The sequence below is a fragment of the Triplophysa rosa genome, linkage group LG11 (genome assembly GCF_024868665.1).
Source record: "Triplophysa rosa linkage group LG11, Trosa_1v2, whole genome shotgun sequence".
NCBI lineage: Eukaryota > Metazoa > Chordata > Actinopteri > Cypriniformes > Nemacheilidae > Triplophysa > Triplophysa rosa.
In genome coordinates this window covers 5,149,589-5,170,354 of record NC_079900.1, presented here as the reverse complement: position 1 = coordinate 5,170,354, position 20,766 = coordinate 5,149,589, and the positions used below count along the sequence as shown (strand labels likewise).

Genomic DNA, 20,766 nt, shown 5'->3' with positions numbered 1-20,766 from the left:
GGGTATACACATTGCGTTACATCTAAAACAAACCATAATATTCGTTTTAGCCATGCAATATGACTCCTTTAATAAAGTATTTTCTTTTCTAGCCTAATTATATGAACATTTAATTGTTTGAAATTACTAGGTTAACGGGTGCTTTGGAGTAAAAAATGGGCTACTTCTAAGATAATTTACGACAATTAAAATACACAATTAAAAGTAAATCATTAAAAACTACAATAATCCATATAATTACAAGCAATGGGTAAGTTTATCTTTTTGCAAGGTGATAGCTTCTTTGTTTGACAAATATGCATTCTAATGAAAACAGACAGCACGCATGCTTTAATGTTTTTTTATTTGTGCGATGTTTATTTGTGCTTGGGTGTGTGTGAAAGACGCGCACTGGGTCACAGCAAGAGGTTGCCTGGCTTTGTGTGGCAGGCTCCAGGCTGTTTTGTGGGGGCTGAAGACCGCTGGTTCTTGAGTCCAACAGATCTGAAAGAGAAAAAAATAAATGAAGCAAACATAAAACTGTGCGTGCTTGATTTAAGCAGCCAGAAATGTACGATTAGCAGCATTAGTTTTTAAACATTTATCTTCTTTAGAACCATGCATCTGTCTCCTCCGACACAGACCATTTTTTCTTCAAATAAATGAAAACATTTGTAAAAACATTTAGATATAAACATTATTCTAAATGATCAGTAATTTATATCTACACTCATTTTTTACATTAACACATTAATGTAGGCTAGCTCAAAAAAAAGTTCTTCAAGACTGAAGACCGATAATTTTATTTAAATGCACTATACAAACATAGTAATTTAAAACAACATAACTTTTTATGAAACAATAATAATTTGTGGTGATATTTACAAAACATACATACCCAATAGAAAATACAAACCTGATGAGCCGCAGTTCGGTTCACTACACCAACGCTGTTGACCGCAGTAGTGATGTCTTTCCAAATTGTTTTTTTTAGTTCCTTTGATTCCGCTGTTCAAGGTTAAAGATTCAATTTCTAAACTGGAAAAGTTCCTCTATTTGGCCAGATTACGTTTCTCCATGTCGCAAAATCTAGGTGCGAGGCGTCTACAACCTGAATTTATAGGGGCGTGATATGTAAATTACGATCGATTTCAGCCGTTGCATTTAAAGGTACGATTATTCGTACGACGGAATTGGCCGCATACGAAAGTTTAATGAATCACACGTGAGTCTTGTCGTAAACTGATTTTTCACATGTGAGCTGATTTTTCTGCTAGGATGTACGCTGGTTTCTACGTTTGTTTGAGTAATGAGGGCCAATGTGCTTTAAAGTTCAAGGTTAAAAAAATGCAAAATATGAATAGTATAAAAATGTACCCTGCTGATGGCCAATAAGAAGTCCAAGCGTTCAGATCTGCGGACAGAATGTCTCAGTTTCCAGTACAGCAGATGTTCCCAAGCAAAGACCAGCAGACTGAGACCCATGGCCACCAGAAGCATGTAAAACACTCCGGCCATGTTGTCGATGTCGAGTTTAGAACTCATCACCTCTTTTTTCTCATTACGACAGATGCCAGTCAACCACACGGTCTGGAGTTTCTGAGTTTCACCTGTGATACATGATATTTTTAGTCAATGACTTCTTGTGATGATGTTAGAAAGTTTAGAAGTGAAGTTACCATCAGCGAGGAACTGGAGAAGAGCCAGATCAATGGGTCGCTTCCACCGAGATTCTTTCTGAAGCGCGATACCGTAACCTGTAGTTGCAAACACCTTCCCACTACCGATAGTCACGAGTTTACATCCTTCATCTTTTCCAGCCATGTAGTTCAGCACAGCTGCATCGTATATGAAGGCATCCAACTTCCTGTTAGCAAATAAAAACACTGTCAACACGATTATGATACTTTCGCATTCATGAATGTGGCAGACACTATAGTATTAGTGTTATATTTTCATTTAATTTAGTTCTTGTTGTGTTCTTGTTGTGTGCTTTGTCTTAAGTAAGAGATAATCGCTTGTCTCTTTTTCAACAAAAACGTTTAGTCCTCTCCAACTCAAAGGTTTCTGTTGACTTGTTAGTCTTTTCAATGGGTGTTTGTAAAATGTACAAAAATGTAACTGAGCTGGTTGAAAAACCGTTGCCACAAGCAATACATTTATGAAATTCCAACTGAACCAATTGAAAAATATATACAGTAGCACATGTACGTCTGTAAGATGTCTGGTAAAGATCTGGAGATCTGGAAAACATCTGCTGTGTAAAAACATCTGATAAACGTCTTAGAGCAGTTTAACATACTTTTAAAATAATAAACATCTTGCAGACATCTTCCAGATGTCTATATGACATCTGACAAAAGACGTCTCGGAGATGTATTACAAATGAGCAATCAATAAAAAACATACGTCTTGCACATGTAAATGCAGACATCAAATAGATGTCTTCCAGATGTGTGTGTGCTATCAGGGAAGTCACTAGAAATGTTTTCGTTGAGCTCTCATTTTATTTGATATTGAATTAGATGGACAGAAATTAGAACGGGCAAAGTCAGACTGAGTTTTAACAAAGACAGATAAATATCTGATGTGTCCAGATACATACATCTAGTAACAAGTAAAAGGAGTGAAGTCAATACTTTTTAGTGAACGTACCCGGTTTTGAGGCTGTTGAGGGCGTCTTCCACACCTTTCTGGTTGTACTTCACCATGTGAGCATGCATCTCTGGATAATTGCTCCGGATGTTTCGTTCTGTGCTGCCGTTGGGCACCGTACCGAATCGGAATGGAGGATACTGGTCTTGTGGCTTCTGGAACTGAAATGTTGTGTTTTAGAGAGTTGGTATGTTTAACACACACTGGACCCTATTAACAATCAAAATGGTTTGCTGGATGAATTACAGGCTAAGGATTGGAAAATTGTAATAGATTTTAGTAACTATAGATATAGCAGTATAATGGATTTGGCTGGGAAAGCAATGCTGGAAAACGAGATTGAGTTTCTCTAATCTGGGTTATTGTGTGTGAATTTATTCAAAATTCAGCCTTCGTACGATCCTGTCACAATCGTCGCATTAAACGCAGTCTAAATCCACGCAACAGTGATCATATGTGCAGGATTAATCCTGAAAAAAATGACCACAGCGATAAAATCCATTGTGTCATCGGCTAACCTCAAAGTGCTTCTCAGTCAGTTAATTCCCCGCTCGTATTGTTCAGGCTAGGAATTTATCTCCGCTGCCTGGCTGAATCCGTGGAATTTCAATATTACTTTTCCGCTTCTAAGATTTGTACTCATTTGCTTCTACATGACTCCAGCCATATTCATTAATGCAACATCAAATAAATGTAATGCAGCCAGTAAAGGCAGCACTTCAGAACTGGAGATGTGAACAATTGTGCTGTAATGTAGGTAACCTTGAGTGAGTGAGGAGCGTCTCTGAGGAGCAGGACATGATTGTATTCCAGCTGAACGCATGTGACCTACACTAGTGTCAGCGGATGCGTCATTCACAATGTTTTTGCGGTCATTTAAGGGAAGAGGACAGCATCAATGTTGTCTTTCATCTGTCCTATAGTCCTCACAAAAATGCTGCTGCTAACTAAGAAAAAGCAGTATGCCACACATATGCCTATGGGTTTTGACATCCCTGCGTTGTGCATTAAGCATTTACGTGAAACGTCCATTTAGCTGTCAAGATTTACCATGCAATAATGTTAGTAGCCAAATAAAGTTTCCTTCAATTATTGAAATTGGAATGTCATTTTCATTTAGCATAGAGCTGTCACAATTTCAGTTTTTCACAACACGGTTATTGTGGTCAAAATGACTTTCTTTCTTCTGCAGAACGCGAAAGAAGATATTTTGAAGAATGTTGTTAATTGAAATCCGCTGGTCCCCATTGACTTGCATTGTTTTATGTTCATACAATAGAAGTCAATGGGACCGACAGTTTTTAGCTACCAACATTCTTCGAAATATCTTTTGTGTTTTGCAGAAGAAAGAAAATCACGCATGTTTAACATGTCAAGATGGTGAGTAAATGATGACAGAATTTTCATTTTTGGGTGAACTATCACTTTAACGTGATATTTGTGGTTTTTAATATCACAGTTATTGTCAATAGTATATCGTGACGCTCCTAATTTAAAACAGTTAATCTAAAGTAACTTAAGTCACATAAATAAAAATTGTCAGCAAATATACATTAAACAGCTGCTCAAATCAAAAGTTGGAGTAGTTTGGAAGCACCAGCTTCACCAGCATTTTGCTGTCGAGGTATAATTCCTGCACTCCTGCTCACTCTTTATAGACAGTTGTGTAGCTAAACATTTCACTTTTCCCTGACATTGTGGGTGAACATGTTTTTTTGGCCGATGCTTGTCATTTGCTGTCAGTATCATTCGAAGTTAAATTCACCACGACGTGCCAAGACACTGCCGGCTCACTAACCAATCAGAATTAACTTTGAATTTTACTTCAGAAACCATTGACCGAAGTGTTGGTGGATATGAAAACTAATTAGCTATAATAACTAAAAAGAACCCACAATAGTTCATTTATCTCTATATCTACTGAATTTAAGTAAATGATGCTATAACTTTTCAATAACCATTGTCAATACTGGTATATTGCAATGTCCACAATACTTATGTCGACACCACATTTAAAGGCCAAGTTCATTCCAAAATGAAATTTTATTCATACTTTATTCACCCTCATGTCATTCCAAACATGTCTGACTTTCTTCTGCAGAACACAAAAGAAGATACTTTGAAGAACGTTAACCAAACAACATTGGGCCCCCATTGACTTCCATTGTATGGACACATTTCTCAAAATATCTTCTTTTTTGTTCTACTAAAGAAAGAGTCACATACAGGTTTTGAATGATATGAAGGTAAATAAATGATGACGGTTATTTATTTTGGGGGGAACCATCTCTTTAAACAGCCACACTATTATTTTGTCAACACGTTTTCTTAATGTTTTTAAAAGTCTATAAAAGTCTCATTAGAATCAGTGATCAGGTTTGCTGGATCTTGGCAAGGACGTTTGATTTACTTTCTCTTCCACTTTTAACATTTAGTATCTCTAATCACCTCTCTCTCTCCATGCAACAATATATCATCATAATCAGTGGTCACATTCGTAGTTCCACTGAGCGGCAGCTTTAATTAAAAAACATGCCAGTGAAATGCCCATTCGGATGAGACGGATGCTGGCAGTTTTACTATTCTTACTTTTTTGTCACTCAGCCCGGACACAGTGTCGATGTATTGCTCCTGGATCATAAAGGCTGCCAGGTTAGCAGTGTAGCTGGCCAGGAAGATCACGGCAAAGAAGGCCCACACCAGCACCATGATCTTACTGGTGGTGCCCTTGGGGTTTTCAATGGGCACCGAGTTGTTAAAGACGATTCCCCACAGCAGCCAGACTGACTTTCCAATGGTGAATGTTGGTCCACCTGGATCTTAACAGACGAAAATGATGCATCTTCAGATGTCTTGCCATCACACATGCTAATGTTGCTAATGTTGGGCAGATTTAGGAAGAGCAATATTCTCCTAATGAATTTTAGAAGAACCATCCGAAACCAAGGTTACTTAAATCCCATATATCTGTGAATAATCCGTGATGTGTTGTAGTGTAACGGAGAGGGTGAACACTGACCTTTGGCACTAACCAGACTGCGGTTGTAGCCCACAGGGCTGAAGTATTCGAACACAAACACAGTGATTGCAACAACAGTAAGACACATGACAAACATCATCACCCACACGGCCGGGCTGTATGGCTCTGAAAGAGACAAAAACAAGACAAATTCTTTATATTCCATTAAATTCATAATTCACGTGGAATTAAAAAGGTGAAATAAATTGTAATGAAAAATGAATAAATTGTAATTAATTAAAAATATAGATTTACTGGTGCTTTGTTCTAGGTACCTACAGTGGTCCCAAATGTATTGAGACATCTAAACCACACTTAAAAATGCATGAATGTCATTGCATTTCATGTTAATTTATAAAACAAAGTGGCATTTATTGAACATGTTCAGCAAAACATTTAACATTTAAGTTAGGTTTTCAAACTTAAAATCTAAAACAACAGATAGACTTAAAAAAATAAAGTAAAAATAAGTTTTGAGAATGTCCAGCGTCATCTGTTGGCATAAAATGTCTCAGTGTAACAGTACACCTACAGGTAAAGTTTATTAATTGATTTACTTAACACCAAATTTGTGTTATGTTTGGATTTGATCCAGGGTTGCCAGATCTGCGTAACAAAACCATCCCAATGGCCAATTAAAACTAACCCAATGACACCAGCCCATAATAGCATAACACAAATATCAAAATGTGACGTACAAAAAAAGTTTAAAGACATACTTTACAGTCACTATTATTCATTACATAAAATTTACATACTTACACTTACGACTTACAGAGAGTTGAATTTATTCTTGAAACTCACTGCATACTAATAATTATACACAGTCTATTTTCATAAATAAAAATGTACCTTAAGTTTGACAACTTATGAACAAAATCCGTGTAATCGCAGACTATCTAACAAAAATCTGCTTACTCTGTATCATCATCCAGCAGTTTTATCTTTGGTAGAATAAAAAATATATTGTGTAAAATATTTCAATACAAACATTTCAGTCTAATAAATGATGCAATACGTCAAACCTGCGTATCCGTACCCGCGTGCAACAGTTTAAAAATAGCCCAATTCCACGGGAAAGCAGCAGACTTGGCAACCCAGTCCCCAGAAAACACACATACTGATCAAATGTAAACCTTGACGCATTTTGAATAAAATCACATGCCAAATGCCGACTGCAAGTCTAGATGTAATCATTTCATAGTAGTTTTGTTGCACAGTCAGGCTGAAAGTTCGTCTCACCCAGGAAAGCGGACGGAGAAACTGTTCCATTGCTTCTGGCCACCATCACACTGATTCCAGTCTCCACAAACGGCACAGAGAAGTCGATGATCTCAGAGCGCTCCTCATTTATGGTGAGAGAGCCGATGGCCATGTCTGCTCTTCTATAAAACACCTGAGAAAGAAGAGCGACACGAGAGAAAAGGGACTTACTCACACCAAAGTAAGTGTAAAGAATGTGTTTGGAGAAGTTAAATAAGAGATATGTCGAGTTCTCAACCTTTGTAACTGTCAATTGTATTTTGTGTTTTTAAACATGAATTTGCCTAACATTTGCTTTGGATGAAAGCATCTACATGTTTCTCTGTCTCCCTCCCACACCATTCATAATGCCCCAGTGAACAAAAGCATTTTTCTGCATCGCGAAGAAAATGACAAAGCAGCGGTCAGGCGTCACAGGCCGAGACTCTTTAGAACCTGCTGTGCATCAGACGTCAACATGCTTAATGGAGAAGTTTATTTACAAGGTTGTTTAAGTCATTACAATGGCAGTCACGTACCCTGGAACGTGCAACCTTTTAGGACGCATTTTGGAGTCTTAAATCTGTGCTGTGTTTCATGTTGACTCGACATCACTGTTGCTAAATACAAAGTTGCTTTATACAAATAATGAGTTTTAAGTCAACATTAGAATTAGTTTGCAAGTAATTTTACTTCCACAATGTGATTTTTTAAGGAGTGAAACATATGCGGCAAAGGGAGGGTTAGACTTGATTTGATCTAATGGGAATGGATTGGGCTTAAAAATGAAAGGAATCAGCTCTTGAAGGTTATTTCAGGAGCAGGAGCAAATCATATAAAAACAAGAAACGTGTTTGTAATTTCAAAGGTTTCTCACCTCTCCGATCATGCCGTTCCAAACCCCACGTACGAGTTTCCCATGTTTACCGTTGGTGACCAGGTAGAGGTCGTAGGAGAACTTGATGTTGCGTGAGAGTTTCTTCAGAATGTCAATGCAGAAGCCCTTGCAGCAGAGTTTGGTGTAGGGCTCGGTGTGTCCAACAATCCTGAGAGAACATCGAGATTAGAATGACAGAATTATTGCCAAGTACACGCGCGCACACACACGTTTATTTTTCTAGATTTCTCTCTAAATGAGGACATTCCATTCCATGACTTCTATAGTTATTATACACAGTTAGAGACAACTTTGCAATTTTACAGTTACTCTATTTACTCTATTTTTATAGTGTCTTCACAAAAAAGAACGTCTCTAAAGTGAGATTTTGCTTGGATTTGTCAGATTTTCTCACTTTTGGGTACACATTTGAACTTAAAATATAGTTTAGGTACACACACACCTAATATATATATATAATTATATATGACATGATATATGACACGACGTGATATGATCTTGGAGATGTGATGTTATCTATGAGATGTGATGAGATGTGATCTATGAGATGTGATGTGATCTATGTGATGTGATCTATGAGATGTGATCTATGAGATGTGATGTGATCTATGAGATGTGACGTGATCTATGTGATGTGATCTATGAGATGTGATGTGATCTATGAGATGTGATTTAATCTATGAGATGTGATGTGATCTATGAGATGTGATGTGATATGATGTATGAGATGTGATTTGATCTATGAGATATGATGTGATGTATTAGATGAGATGTGATTTGATCTATGAGATGTGATGTGATCTATGAGATTTGATGTGATCTATGAGATGTGATGTGATATGATGTATGAGATGTGATTTGATCTATGAGATATGATGTGATGTATTAGATGAGATGTGATTTGATCTATGAGATGTGATGTGATCTATGAGATTTGATGTGATCTATGAGATGTGATGTGATATGATGTATGAGATGTGATTTGATCTATGAGATATGATGTGATGTATTAGATGAGATGTGATTTGATCTATGAGATGTGATGTGATCTATGAGATTTGATGTGATCTATGAGATGTGATGTGATATGATGTATGAGATGTGATTTGATCTATGAGATATGATGTGATGTATTAGATGAGATGTGATTTGATCTATGAGATGTGATGTGATCTATGAGATTTGATGTGATCTATGAGATGTGATGTGATATGATGTATGAGATGTGATTTGATCTATGAGATATGATGTGATGTATTAGATGAGATGTGATTTGATCTATGAGATGTGATGTGATCTATGAGATTTGATGTGATCTATGAGATGTGATGTGATATGATGTATGAGATGTGATTTGATCTATGAGATATGATGTGATGTATTAGATGAGATGTGATTTGATCTATGAGATGTGATGTGATCTATGAGATTTGATGTGATCTATGAGATGTGATGTGATATGATGTATGAGATGTGATTTGATCTATGAGATATGATGTGATGTATTAGATGAGATGTGATTTGATCTATGAGATGTGATGTGATCTATGAGATTTGATGTGATCTATGAGATGTGATGTGATATGATGTATGAGATGTGATTTGATCTATGAGATATGATGTGATGTATTAGATGAGATGTGATTTGATCTATGAGATGTGATGTGATCTATGAGATTTGATGTGATCTATGAGATGTGATGTGATATGATGTATGAGATGTGATTTGATCTATGAGATATGATGTGATGTATTAGATGAGATGTGATTTGATCTATGAGATGTGATGTGATCTATGAGATTTGATGTGATCTATGAGATGTGATGTGATATGATGTATGAGATGTGATTTGATCTATGAGATATGATGTGATGTATTAGATGAGATGTGATTTGATCTATGAGATGTGATGTGATCTATGAGATTTGATGTGATCTATGAGATGTGATGTGATATGATGTATGAGATGTGATTTGATCTATGAGATATGATGTGATGTATTAGATGAGATGTGATTTGATCTATGAGATGTGATGTGATCTATGAGATTTGATGTGATCTATGAGATGTGATGTGATATGATGTATGAGATGTGATTTGATCTATGAGATATGATGTGATGTATTAGATGAGATGTGATTTGATCTATGAGATGTGATGTGATCTATGAGATTTGATGTGATCTATGAGATGTGATGTGATATGATGTATGAGATGTGATTTGATCTATGAGATATGATGTGATGTATTAGATGAGATGTGATTTGATCTATGAGATGTGATGTGATCTATGAGATTTGATGTGATCTATGAGATGTGATGTGATATGATGTATGAGATGTGATTTGATCTATGAGATATGATGTGATGTATTAGATGAGATGTGATTTGATCTATGAGATGTGATGTGATCTATGAGATTTGATGTGATCTATGAGATGTGATGTGATATGATGTATGAGATGTGATTTGATCTATGAGATATGATGTGATGTATTAGATGAGATGTGATTTGATCTATGAGATGTGATGTGATCTATGAGATTTGATGTGATCTATGAGATGTGATGTGATATGATGTATGAGATGTGATTTGATCTATGAGATATGATGTGATGTATTAGATGAGATGTGATTTGATCTATGAGATGTGATGTGATCTATGAGATTTGATGTGATCTATGAGATGTGATGTGATATGATGTATGAGATGTGATTTGATCTATGAGATATGATGTGATGTATTAGATGAGATGTGATTTGATCTATGAGATGTGATGTGATCTATGAGATTTGATGTGATCTATGAGATGTGATGTGATATGATGTATGAGATGTGATTTGATCTATGAGATATGATGTGATGTATTAGATGAGATGTGATTTGATCTATGAGATGTGATGTGATCTATGAGATTTGATGTGATCTATGAGATGTGATGTGATATGATGTATGAGATGTGATTTGATCTATGAGATATGATGTGATGTATTAGATGAGATGTGATTTGATCTATGAGATGTGATGTGATCTATGAGATTTGATGTGATCTATGAGATGTGATGTGATATGATGTATGAGATGTGATTTGATCTATGAGATATGATGTGATGTATTAGATGAGATGTGATTTGATCTATGAGATGTGATGTGATCTATGAGATGTGATGTGATCTATGAGATGTGATGTGATATGATGTATGAGATGTGATTTGATCTATGAGATATGATGTAATGTATTAGATGAGATGTGATGTGATCTATGAGATGTGATGTGATCTATGAGATGTGATGTGATCTATGAGATGTGATCTATGAGATGTGATGTGATATGATGTATGAGATGTGATTTGATCTATGAGATATGATGTGATGTATTAGATGAGATGTGATGTGATCTATGAGATGTGATTTGATCTATGAGATGTGATATGATGTATGAGATGTGATGTGATCTATGAGATGAGATGTGATCTATGAGATGTGATTTGATCTATGAGATGTGATGTGATCTATGAGATGAGATGTGATCTATGAGATGTGATGTGATATGATGTATGAGATGTGATTTGATCTATGAGATATGATGTGATGTATTAGATGAGATATGATGTGATCTATGAGATGTGATTTGATGTGATCTATGTGATGTGATATGATGTATGAGATGTGATTTGATCTATGAGATGTGATGTATGAGATGTGATGTACACAGTAAAATCGGCAAATTGACCCTTTTTAACACTGGCGATTTTGCTGTGTATGAGATGTGATATGATCTATGAGATGTGATGTGATGTATGAGATGTGATTTGATCTATGAGATAATTTTTACAATTTTACATATTTAAAAAAAGAATAAATATGGTTCTTTTAAGAACCTTTGAAGTACCGTTTCTGGCACCTTTATTTTTAGGAGTTGCAATTTTGCAGAATGTTCAGAATTTAAGCATTTGTGTAGCTTTTAAAATCCAAGAAATTTCAAATAGGTCAACCACGAGACAATCATCTCATTTCCCTCAACCATTAGTTACTTAAACTATTTTTAATTATGGTCTGTGCCAACCGATTTGCAACCCTCAGAAAATAAATAAACAAGGCCATTTTTGAGCAAGTCTGGAAAATGGAAAACATCTCTGTGACGGTTGTGCCTCATTACCGTTACATTGTATTCCCAGTGTGGCCTGTTTTCTGTTTTGTTGATTAAGAGCTCGGAGCTGAACGTACATGCAATCGTGAATGATTAACAAGAGCTCCAATAAATCCATTCATGGCGTCTGACGGCACTAATGATGTGTCGTCCTTACGGCTTGACAGAAAATAACGCTGCATTCTGAATTTATAACAAGTAGTCTTCACGATAATTGGCCAAAACTAAACAGTAACTAAAACAGGAATGATTACGAGGAGGACATTTGGGAGAGGGTTTGGACGGGTGTAACGTCAGCGGTGAGTGGGTGGATGGGTAGTGGCCGTCCCGGCAGGTCCTTGTGTTTTGTCGCAGCTCTGACAGATGGAAGGACGGTCAGGCCAAACCAAATTCAACCTAAATTAAGGAAAGAAACACTGTGCTGGATCATTGACTTTGGCCAGAGTTGATGACCCTGATGCTAAATTGTATGACACATCATTCAGAAAAGAACACAAAAGAAGATATTTTGAGAAATGTCTCAGTGGTTTCGTGTCCATATAATGTAAGTCAATGGAGGTCACCGACATTCTTCAAAATACCTTCTTTTGTGTTCTCCATTCTCTTTATAAATAAAAGTGGCTAAAAGTATAAAAGAAGGTCATTCAAGTGCAAATTCTTTGCTTTGCATTGAGACAGAGCTGCGGCGGGACAAGACTCAATTTCATTCAGTAAACGTATTACTAGAACGGTAGAACTGTCAATCCGGTTCACATTAACAAGATTATGTGGGCTGCAGCAGGGTGGCAGAACATCCATCCAAACCGCTTTTACTGCATATCAACACTTTAACATACTCGAAGCGACACAGTCGATACTCCTGATTGCTTCCAATTCACATTAGATTTGGAGTTAAATGTGTGCCTGTTAGCATTGGGTTTCTTCACTTAAAACAGATTTGTTTGTATTACTATGGTTTATTTCACATTGCCAGAGGAAAAGTAAACAGATAAGCCTTATTTGAGATTTTTGAGGTGGATCTGAAAGCAGAATAACAATTCATTCACTTCAAGGGACAGCTCACCCAAAAATGAAAATTCTTTCATCATTTATTCACCCTCATGTCATTCCAAACCTGTATGACTTTCTTTCTTCTGCGGAACACAAAAGAAGACGTTTTGAAGAATGTTGCTAATCAAACAACACTGGACTCCATTGACTTACATTGTATGGATACAAAACCACCAAGACATTTCTCAAAATATCTTCTTTTGTGTTCCACAGAGGAAAGAGACATATACTGGTTTTGAACGACATGAGGGTGAAAAAATGATGACAAAATATATATTTTTGAGTGAACTATCCCTTTTATTGAAAAAAGTGATTAAGAGAAGCAGGTAAAATGTGAGACGGTGTGGTGTGGTGGTGCAGTAAAATGTAGAGCGCTCTAATGGCTTTCGCTCTTTGACCTCCCCTGTAACCTCTTGACTAATGGTGTGTGCCATAACGGGGATTAGAGGTTTTATGACTCACTCCAAACACCCACCATACACACACACACGCACACACACACACACACACACACACACACACACACACACACACACACACACACACACACACACACACACACACACACACTGGCTTTGGTTGACTATCCCCGTGACAACAACACAAAGCAAATGATCAATAAAGACCCAACACAAACAGCCCCTCCCCTTCTGCCCATCTCTGCCGACAGCTGGCTGGGTTCATATACTTCTTTCTTTCATTTTTATTGAGCTCGTCCTGGTTGCCGTTAGCGTAATGAGCAGAAAGTCCAAAACCATTCTTAAATAATTTGTTAATAGGCCAAACAGAATGTTTTTGTGTGTTTGGAGACGGATGCTGAGAGCAGACTCTCAGTTCTCATGAGGGGCAAACACAACCCTGTGAGGATACAATGTTATCTGTGCTTGGATCTAAACAGGTTGTGCATTCTGAACACCAGAGATCAAAAGGGATGGAAAAACAGACAAACTTACATAAATGGCTTTTATTGCCACTATAAAGCTGCAAGCAAGTTAAGCTGCTTCAACTTGGAAACTGTAGTTGTTTTCCAAGCTGCTCATAATTTCAGTCAATTCACACTTTAAAGCTGCAAATGATCAAAATAAACAAAAATCAGTTATTCAAGTTCCCGCGAAGGTCGTTTTTACTTCCGTATTCTGACGCATTTCCGAGTGAAACGGAATTTTGAATGAGAAAACTGTGGGCGTGGCTTGTTTTTTTCACTGCGATTTGATTGGATGTTTAAAAACAGCCGTTGCATTTTGAAATGAAACTGGCAGCAGACTGACAGTTGAAGGGGAGGAGTTAACGGATGCTCCGCCCAAGCCGTCTAATTTACGTCATCAGTAGAGGGCGGAAGTGCATTCTCAGATTTTAACTGAAGATTATGAGGGCACGTGAATTTTAAAAAGAGAATGACCCACACCGATAAGCTAGTTACAATAAACGCTGCAATATTTCATGAAAAAATAGGAATTGTAATTTTTTATTTTGCTGGGACTTCAAGCAAATACATAAATTAAATGAGTGCTCAAAACTGATTCACAATGGTAAGCTCATGATAATCATTTATGAATGGAATTTGCTGGAATATCAGTTTGACATCATTTGACTTTGACAAGATGTAAAGATGTGTATAAAGTTAGCTGCAATGTTTAAAATAGAGATGGCAATGCAAAAGCAAGTTTGCGGCTTTAAAAATGGTTAAATACAGTGTGACTTAATACATTATGAGAGAAATATTGTAGTTGAATACTTGACTATTTTTCAATGTGGCAAATTTTGGCTAATTCAAATGAATTTGTACCATCTCATTCGTACATTTTAGTATGATTTTGCACCAGTGATGTTAGGGTTGGGGTTGTTTTTTTCTAGTAATCGTAGTTTTGGTACGATTCACAGCGTACAAATTGATACGCAAAAAGCCACCTCGTAAAACTGTTAGAATTCCTGTGAGATCAGATAGAAAAACTGCAGCATTTAAAAACAAAAAAGTATAAAAATACATAAAACATACACGGGGCTCTGGTAAAAGTCTGCATTTACCAGCTACTGTGGCTGGCGGGCAAAAAAGTTAATTTCCCAGCCCGAACATAATACTACCTGAATACACAGGGGTAAAATCTCTTCTTGTGATCCAACATTACAGTCTGATATTTAGTTTCTCTCTCGTCATCCTTATTTTTTGGCAGAATTTCCTCTCTCGGTTCAGTAGCTTGCACTCACGTCTGTCTAATATTGTTTCGAGTTTATTATTGCAGAAAATTTGCATATAATAATAGCAGGAACATCTGGTCACTCAGGAGAGCTGCATCAAAGAGAACTGTAACTAAATAACCACGTCACATTACTTCATTCTCTTTAGTATAATGATAAAGATTTAAACAGTTTTACGACATGACCCAAGTCTCCTTTATTATGTGCTGATAAAGTCTTGGTTGATTTTTGAGTTCTGGGAAATTTGCTTCACGTTGACATGATAGCATTGCTTCAAAGCTTAGGTTTACAGCCAGAGGCCGCATTTTAAGACAACATAGGTACGATGCAAAGTCGTTCCAAAAGGAAGATGACTCAATTGCGCCTCATCCAAATGATACCTCATTTTAGCCAATTTGTACTGTAAATCAGCACGCAATCCCAGAATGCACCGTGACCAGCTCATTGAAAAAAATGTGTCATGACTTACGTTTCTGTCTTGTTTGATTGGCGTCTGCAGGGAACAGTGTTGCTGAGGCAGGTGCCGGTAACTGGATCCACAGCTTCTACAATGACAAAAGGCCTTTCCTCTAACGTGGCGACTGTTAAGTGACGGTTATCCGACACGGTCTCCAAGTAAGTCCCGTAACGTGGCCAGACAGGGTATCTCATTTGCAGTATACCAAACTCATAATTTCCCACCTGTTGGACAGAGACAGAGATTTTATCTTAAGAGATTTTAAAACATAAAGGGTGTGCAAGAATCCCAGATTCAGATCGTATAGCTAACATCCTACCAACTGCTTCAACATTTTTCCATTTAACCCAGCAGAGCGTGGAAGTTTGACACCTATTTGATTAAACCATTTGTGATTTATAGGGTTCATTAATGGTGTTTTCATTACTGGAATGGAAGCATTTTCCAATTGTGATCTGGATTTCAGTGCTTTCTTTGCCTTCTGTAGTTAGCGTTGTTTTTGTGCCAGGAAGGAAGTAAAAAATAAAAACTACACAGAAGGATTGTCATTTACGAGAAGAGACTTTTGTTGCACTTAATAAAAACTACACAGAAGGATTGTCATTTACGAAAAGAGACTTTTGTTGCACTTAATGCAAAGATGTGTATAAAGAAAAAGAAAAAGCCCGTATTCACAAAACATTTGATCTTAACACTAAGAGCTCTCCGAAACAGCAGTAAAAGTTTTTAGCTAAGCATTTCCACTTAAAACATATTCCCTTAAAATAAAGTGTCTGCCAAAGGCATAAATGCAAAAGTATCAATTCGTAAATCAAAACCATTTCTGTTTTCTACATTCTGAGTTGTTATTTTCCTCTATTAACAATTACACTTGGGTCGTTTTGTATTCATTGTGCAGAATTACTGTGTTAATTTCCCGTTACACTTAATGACATCAAATGAATAAACAAATACAGTAACCGTTACACCCATCAAAACAAAGACAAGACCCGTGAGAGAAATACCATACACAAGATTGAAAACGTCCTCGATCTAATCAGGGAAATGAAAGTAAGATTGCATTTAATTTACAAGCGGATGTGCTTCTCTGACTAAGCACTTTCTGCTGGTTACCCTTTATTAAATAATCTTAGTGTAATAATTATATTCATTAGATTTTTATGGGACTTAGCAGTATAGACAAATTGTAATATACGGCAGAGCTTTTTCATCAGTGTATAAACCACAGGTCAGGAAACACATCACTGCTTCGTGAAACTAATTACAGTTTATGTGGCAAGAGACTTTTTCACTCTGTGCAATATCTGACCTTTACTTCATTCACCTGTGCTGTAAGTTCATATTTAAGAAACCGGTGTCTTGTCTGGCTCCTTCGCCAGTGCTCCAAAATGACTGATATACTCAATATAAAATACATGGAAGACTGTCCGGTGTAAGTATTGAAGCTTCAATTACTATCTCTCAAAACACGGTGACTGAAGGCCAACCTTTGGCGTCTTCTCGCTAATATTCTCCCCTCAAGCCTGAGGATAAACAAAGATGTCATGGGAAGATGACACTAGACAAACCATAAAGAAAGAGTTATCACCAGCTTTCATCCTCACTGTGTTTGTAAAGAACAATCTGCTGATTTACCCGCCTAGTAAATTACGTCTGCAGCAAGAGGTTTGGAACGACACAGAACTGGCTCAACCCGGCGCCGAAATAGATGTGCAAACTAGATACAGATAAAAGTTGTAAATCTTGCACCTGATGCAGAGGACAATGGACTTTGCCCTGAGAGACAGACGGCCAATAAGAGCCGAGACAATTGCGTGTACAACACACAAAACTGCTGTTTCAGGACTATCCGTTCTATCTAAAGATTTTCATCATGCTAGCTGTCGTCATGAAGCAATGAGTTCTTTATCATGTCTGAGGATGGAAGAAGTCTCATGCATTGAAAGAAGAGAGAGAGCGTTGCTCTATTGTTCACCAGGCTCAAAGAGAGAAGATAAGAAACCCAGAGTTAATACAACACAAAGAAGAATATATATGTTAAAGTCGGTGTGTGAATCAATCTCGAGGGTTGGCAGGGAAAGTAAAGCGGTGCGTCAGATAGACATAATGAGACTGTAAAAGATGTGGTTAGGATGAACAGTTACAGGGCTTGATCACTGTTCCACTGAGGGGTGTCTTTGGATAAATTTGGAGAAAGTTGATACAACCTATAACCTACAGTATGCTGGGTTGTTTTGACCCGAAATGTGGTCAGATGTGAAATGTCTAAGTTAATTTAAACCCACGCTTGAATTTGTTCATATTGTACTTAAAGGACTCATCGGATGAGCACTTTCAACAAGTTGGTATGATTTATTAGGGTCTTCGTGAAATGTCTGGAACATATTTTGCTTAAAACCCTTCTTGCCTCGTCAAAAACAGCTACGCTCACAGCAACCCGTTTTGGTGCATGTCTCTTTAAATGATAATGAGTTACAGCGAACCCCACCCCCCCTTCTGTCCGGCGTGTCAACACAACACACGTGTAGTACTGCCATGGCAATGGTTTAGCTAAATTATGTTTCATTTTAAACGTCTCAAATCATTCGTCCGGAGACTAAAAAATCTGTCACAGCAAACAGCGCATCCTAATGCGCTCACGTTGTGCGTGTATGCTTGCCTAAACAAAACTGACCCCAGTGTTCGCCCTGTTCATTAGCAAAACAAACAGCTCGCAGCAGCTCAACATATTAACGCACATAATGTATTAACATACAGTATATACAGCTAAACTCCAAGTGCCCATTTTCCAAATAACATATAAATATAGAGTAAGTTTAACACTGGCTTTGTATGTTATATTTAGCCCCTGACTGATTTAGCTCCCTTCGCTATCATATGCTAACGTTATCCTCCTATATATACGGAACATGTACGTCAATTCAGACTGTTGATAAATATTTCTTACATTGGCAGCTTTGACTCGTTCATTTGGTCTCGATCCCTCTTGAGGAACAACTTTGAAGCTAATCTTGCTTGTACTGTCCCAGGTTGATAAAGCACTCCGGCTTGAAGTGATTCGCGCAAACAAGCAGGTTTTTACTTATGGTTTCTGAGGGATTTCCACTAAAAATAAAATAAATCCACTCCTGTCTCTTCCGAGGCTTGTCCACGAACTTTAGCCATGGCGTCACGTACACCACAGTCGCTTGTGAAAACAACAATGGCGGCAGTGCCGTGGGTGGAATTAGGAATTAGTAGAATAAGGGGCGGTAATATTATAATAAGAGCCTGCGTCTACGTCACATCAGGAGCGAAATCTGAAATGCTTGCAGGGAAAGGCTCATCAAAACAAACTTACTGGGATCTTGTTTTTCACGTTTTCTGGGTTGCTAGATGCACCGGGGACCCGATTATAGCACTTAAACACAGAAAATGTGGATTTTCATCCGATGACTCCTTTAACCATGGGCTGAATTTTTTTTTACAGTGTAAATAACCACTTCATTTTTTACCACACCTTAATTTCTTAAATTCTTTTTTATTACTTCAACTCATCAAAATACATCACATTTTTATCATTTATTCACACTCATGTTATTCAAAACCTGCATATGACTCTTTCTTCTGTGGAAAATGAAAAGAAGATATTTTAAGAAATGTCTCAGAGATTTTGTGTCTATACAATAAAAGTCAATGGGGGCCAGTGTTGTTTGGTTACCAACATTCATAAAAATACCTCTTAAAGGAATAGTTCACCTTCAAAATGAAAATTCTGTCATGATTTACTCACCCTCTTGTCATTTCAAACCTGCATGACTTTCATTCTTCTGCAGAACACAAAAGAAGATATTTTGAAAAATGTTGGTAGCAGAACAGCACAGCCCACATTCACTTCCATTGTAACCAATGGAAATGAATGGGGGGCTGTCAATAACGTTCTTTAAAATATCTTCTTTTGTGTTCTGCAGAAGGAAGGAAGTCATACAGGTTTATAATGCCAAGAGGGAGAGGAAATGATGACAGAATTTTCATTTTGAAGGTGAACTATCCCTTTATGTGTTCTGTGGAAGAAAGTCATACAGGTTTGTACTGACATGAAGATGAGTAAATAACAAGAAAAATAGCATTTTTTGGATGGATTTTTCCTTTATTTTTAATAAGGGTTACAGCAACTAATTCACCGTTTGTGAAAATGGTGAGTTGATTTTGTAAAGGCAGCAAATTTGTTTAAAATGCATGATAATATTGGACAATTCCACCTTTAATACACACATTTTTCCGGACTGTTTTTTAATATGATTTACTGTTGTGTTGTGCAATGAATGGAGCAATGAAAGAGCAATCTTGGAGTACAAGGACTTTCCTGTAGCAGGGAAGCTCCTCCAGGAGAACAGACATATTTATGAAAACACGCTTGTTAGCTTTCAAAAACTCAGTTGAAAGTCACGAGATTCTTCCAGAACGCCGGACATTATAAGCTCGCTTGTATTTTTCATGACTTCTCTCTCATGTGGTGGACCAGACGAGTCTGATCTATTGCATCAGATATAACTTGACTCCACCTGGAGGTGAAAGCACGCCCTTTGGCCACGTTTCCTCACCCAATATGAAACGGGTCCAACCCCAAGAAAATATCAATAGCGAGTAATTACTTAAAGACTGCTGGAGGCCCTCGACCAAAACAAACAGTTTGTATGGGCATCCGTCCCACTGGCAATGTAAACAGTGTCGGGGCTGTGTGAAAGCATTCACGATGAGTCTCATTCACTAGCCGTACGAATGCAAGTAGTTGTGTGTATAAAAATGAAGTACGTTACAGCTGTTCTTGGATCTGTTGTGCATGATAATGTAGCCAGTCTCGTGTAGTAGTCTTATCTAAAAGGGGTTTATTACTTTATTAAATAAAGGCTGTCAGGGAAGGCCTCATATGGACATGGGCTGGGCGTGTATTATGATAACTAAAAACGGCATTCACTCCCTCATCAGGATTGACCAATCACTCAAGTTGACCACTATAAAAAACAGGGCTTGGTTTGGTCATAGAGACAGCAGGCAGACAGATGATGTCATCAAACTCTGATAAAAATACATCTCCCCCCACATGCAATTTACAGTGGCTAGTCATAAAGGTGAATA

At 37.3% G+C, this 20,766-nt stretch overlaps 1 protein-coding gene across 3 annotated transcripts in view; it reads right to left on the bottom strand.

The window, feature by feature from the left end:
* Positions 1-20,766, bottom strand: part of grin2ca (glutamate receptor, ionotropic, N-methyl D-aspartate 2Ca) — a 59,062-nt gene that overhangs the window by 5,949 nt on the left and 32,347 nt on the right. For all 3 annotated transcript variants that reach the window (XM_057345419.1, XM_057345418.1, XM_057345420.1), the window contains 8 exons: positions 15,661-15,872; positions 7,773-7,941; positions 6,896-7,049; positions 5,654-5,779; positions 5,224-5,453; positions 2,635-2,795; positions 1,659-1,846; positions 1,357-1,589 (listed from right to left, as the gene is read on the bottom strand). In XM_057345419.1, the coding sequence (XP_057201402.1) occupies positions 1,357-1,589; positions 1,659-1,846; positions 2,635-2,795; positions 5,224-5,453; positions 5,654-5,779; positions 6,896-7,049; positions 7,773-7,941; positions 15,661-15,872 (1,473 nt within the window). The remainder of the gene's footprint in view (positions 1-1,356; positions 1,590-1,658; positions 1,847-2,634; positions 2,796-5,223; positions 5,454-5,653; positions 5,780-6,895; positions 7,050-7,772; positions 7,942-15,660; positions 15,873-20,766) is intronic.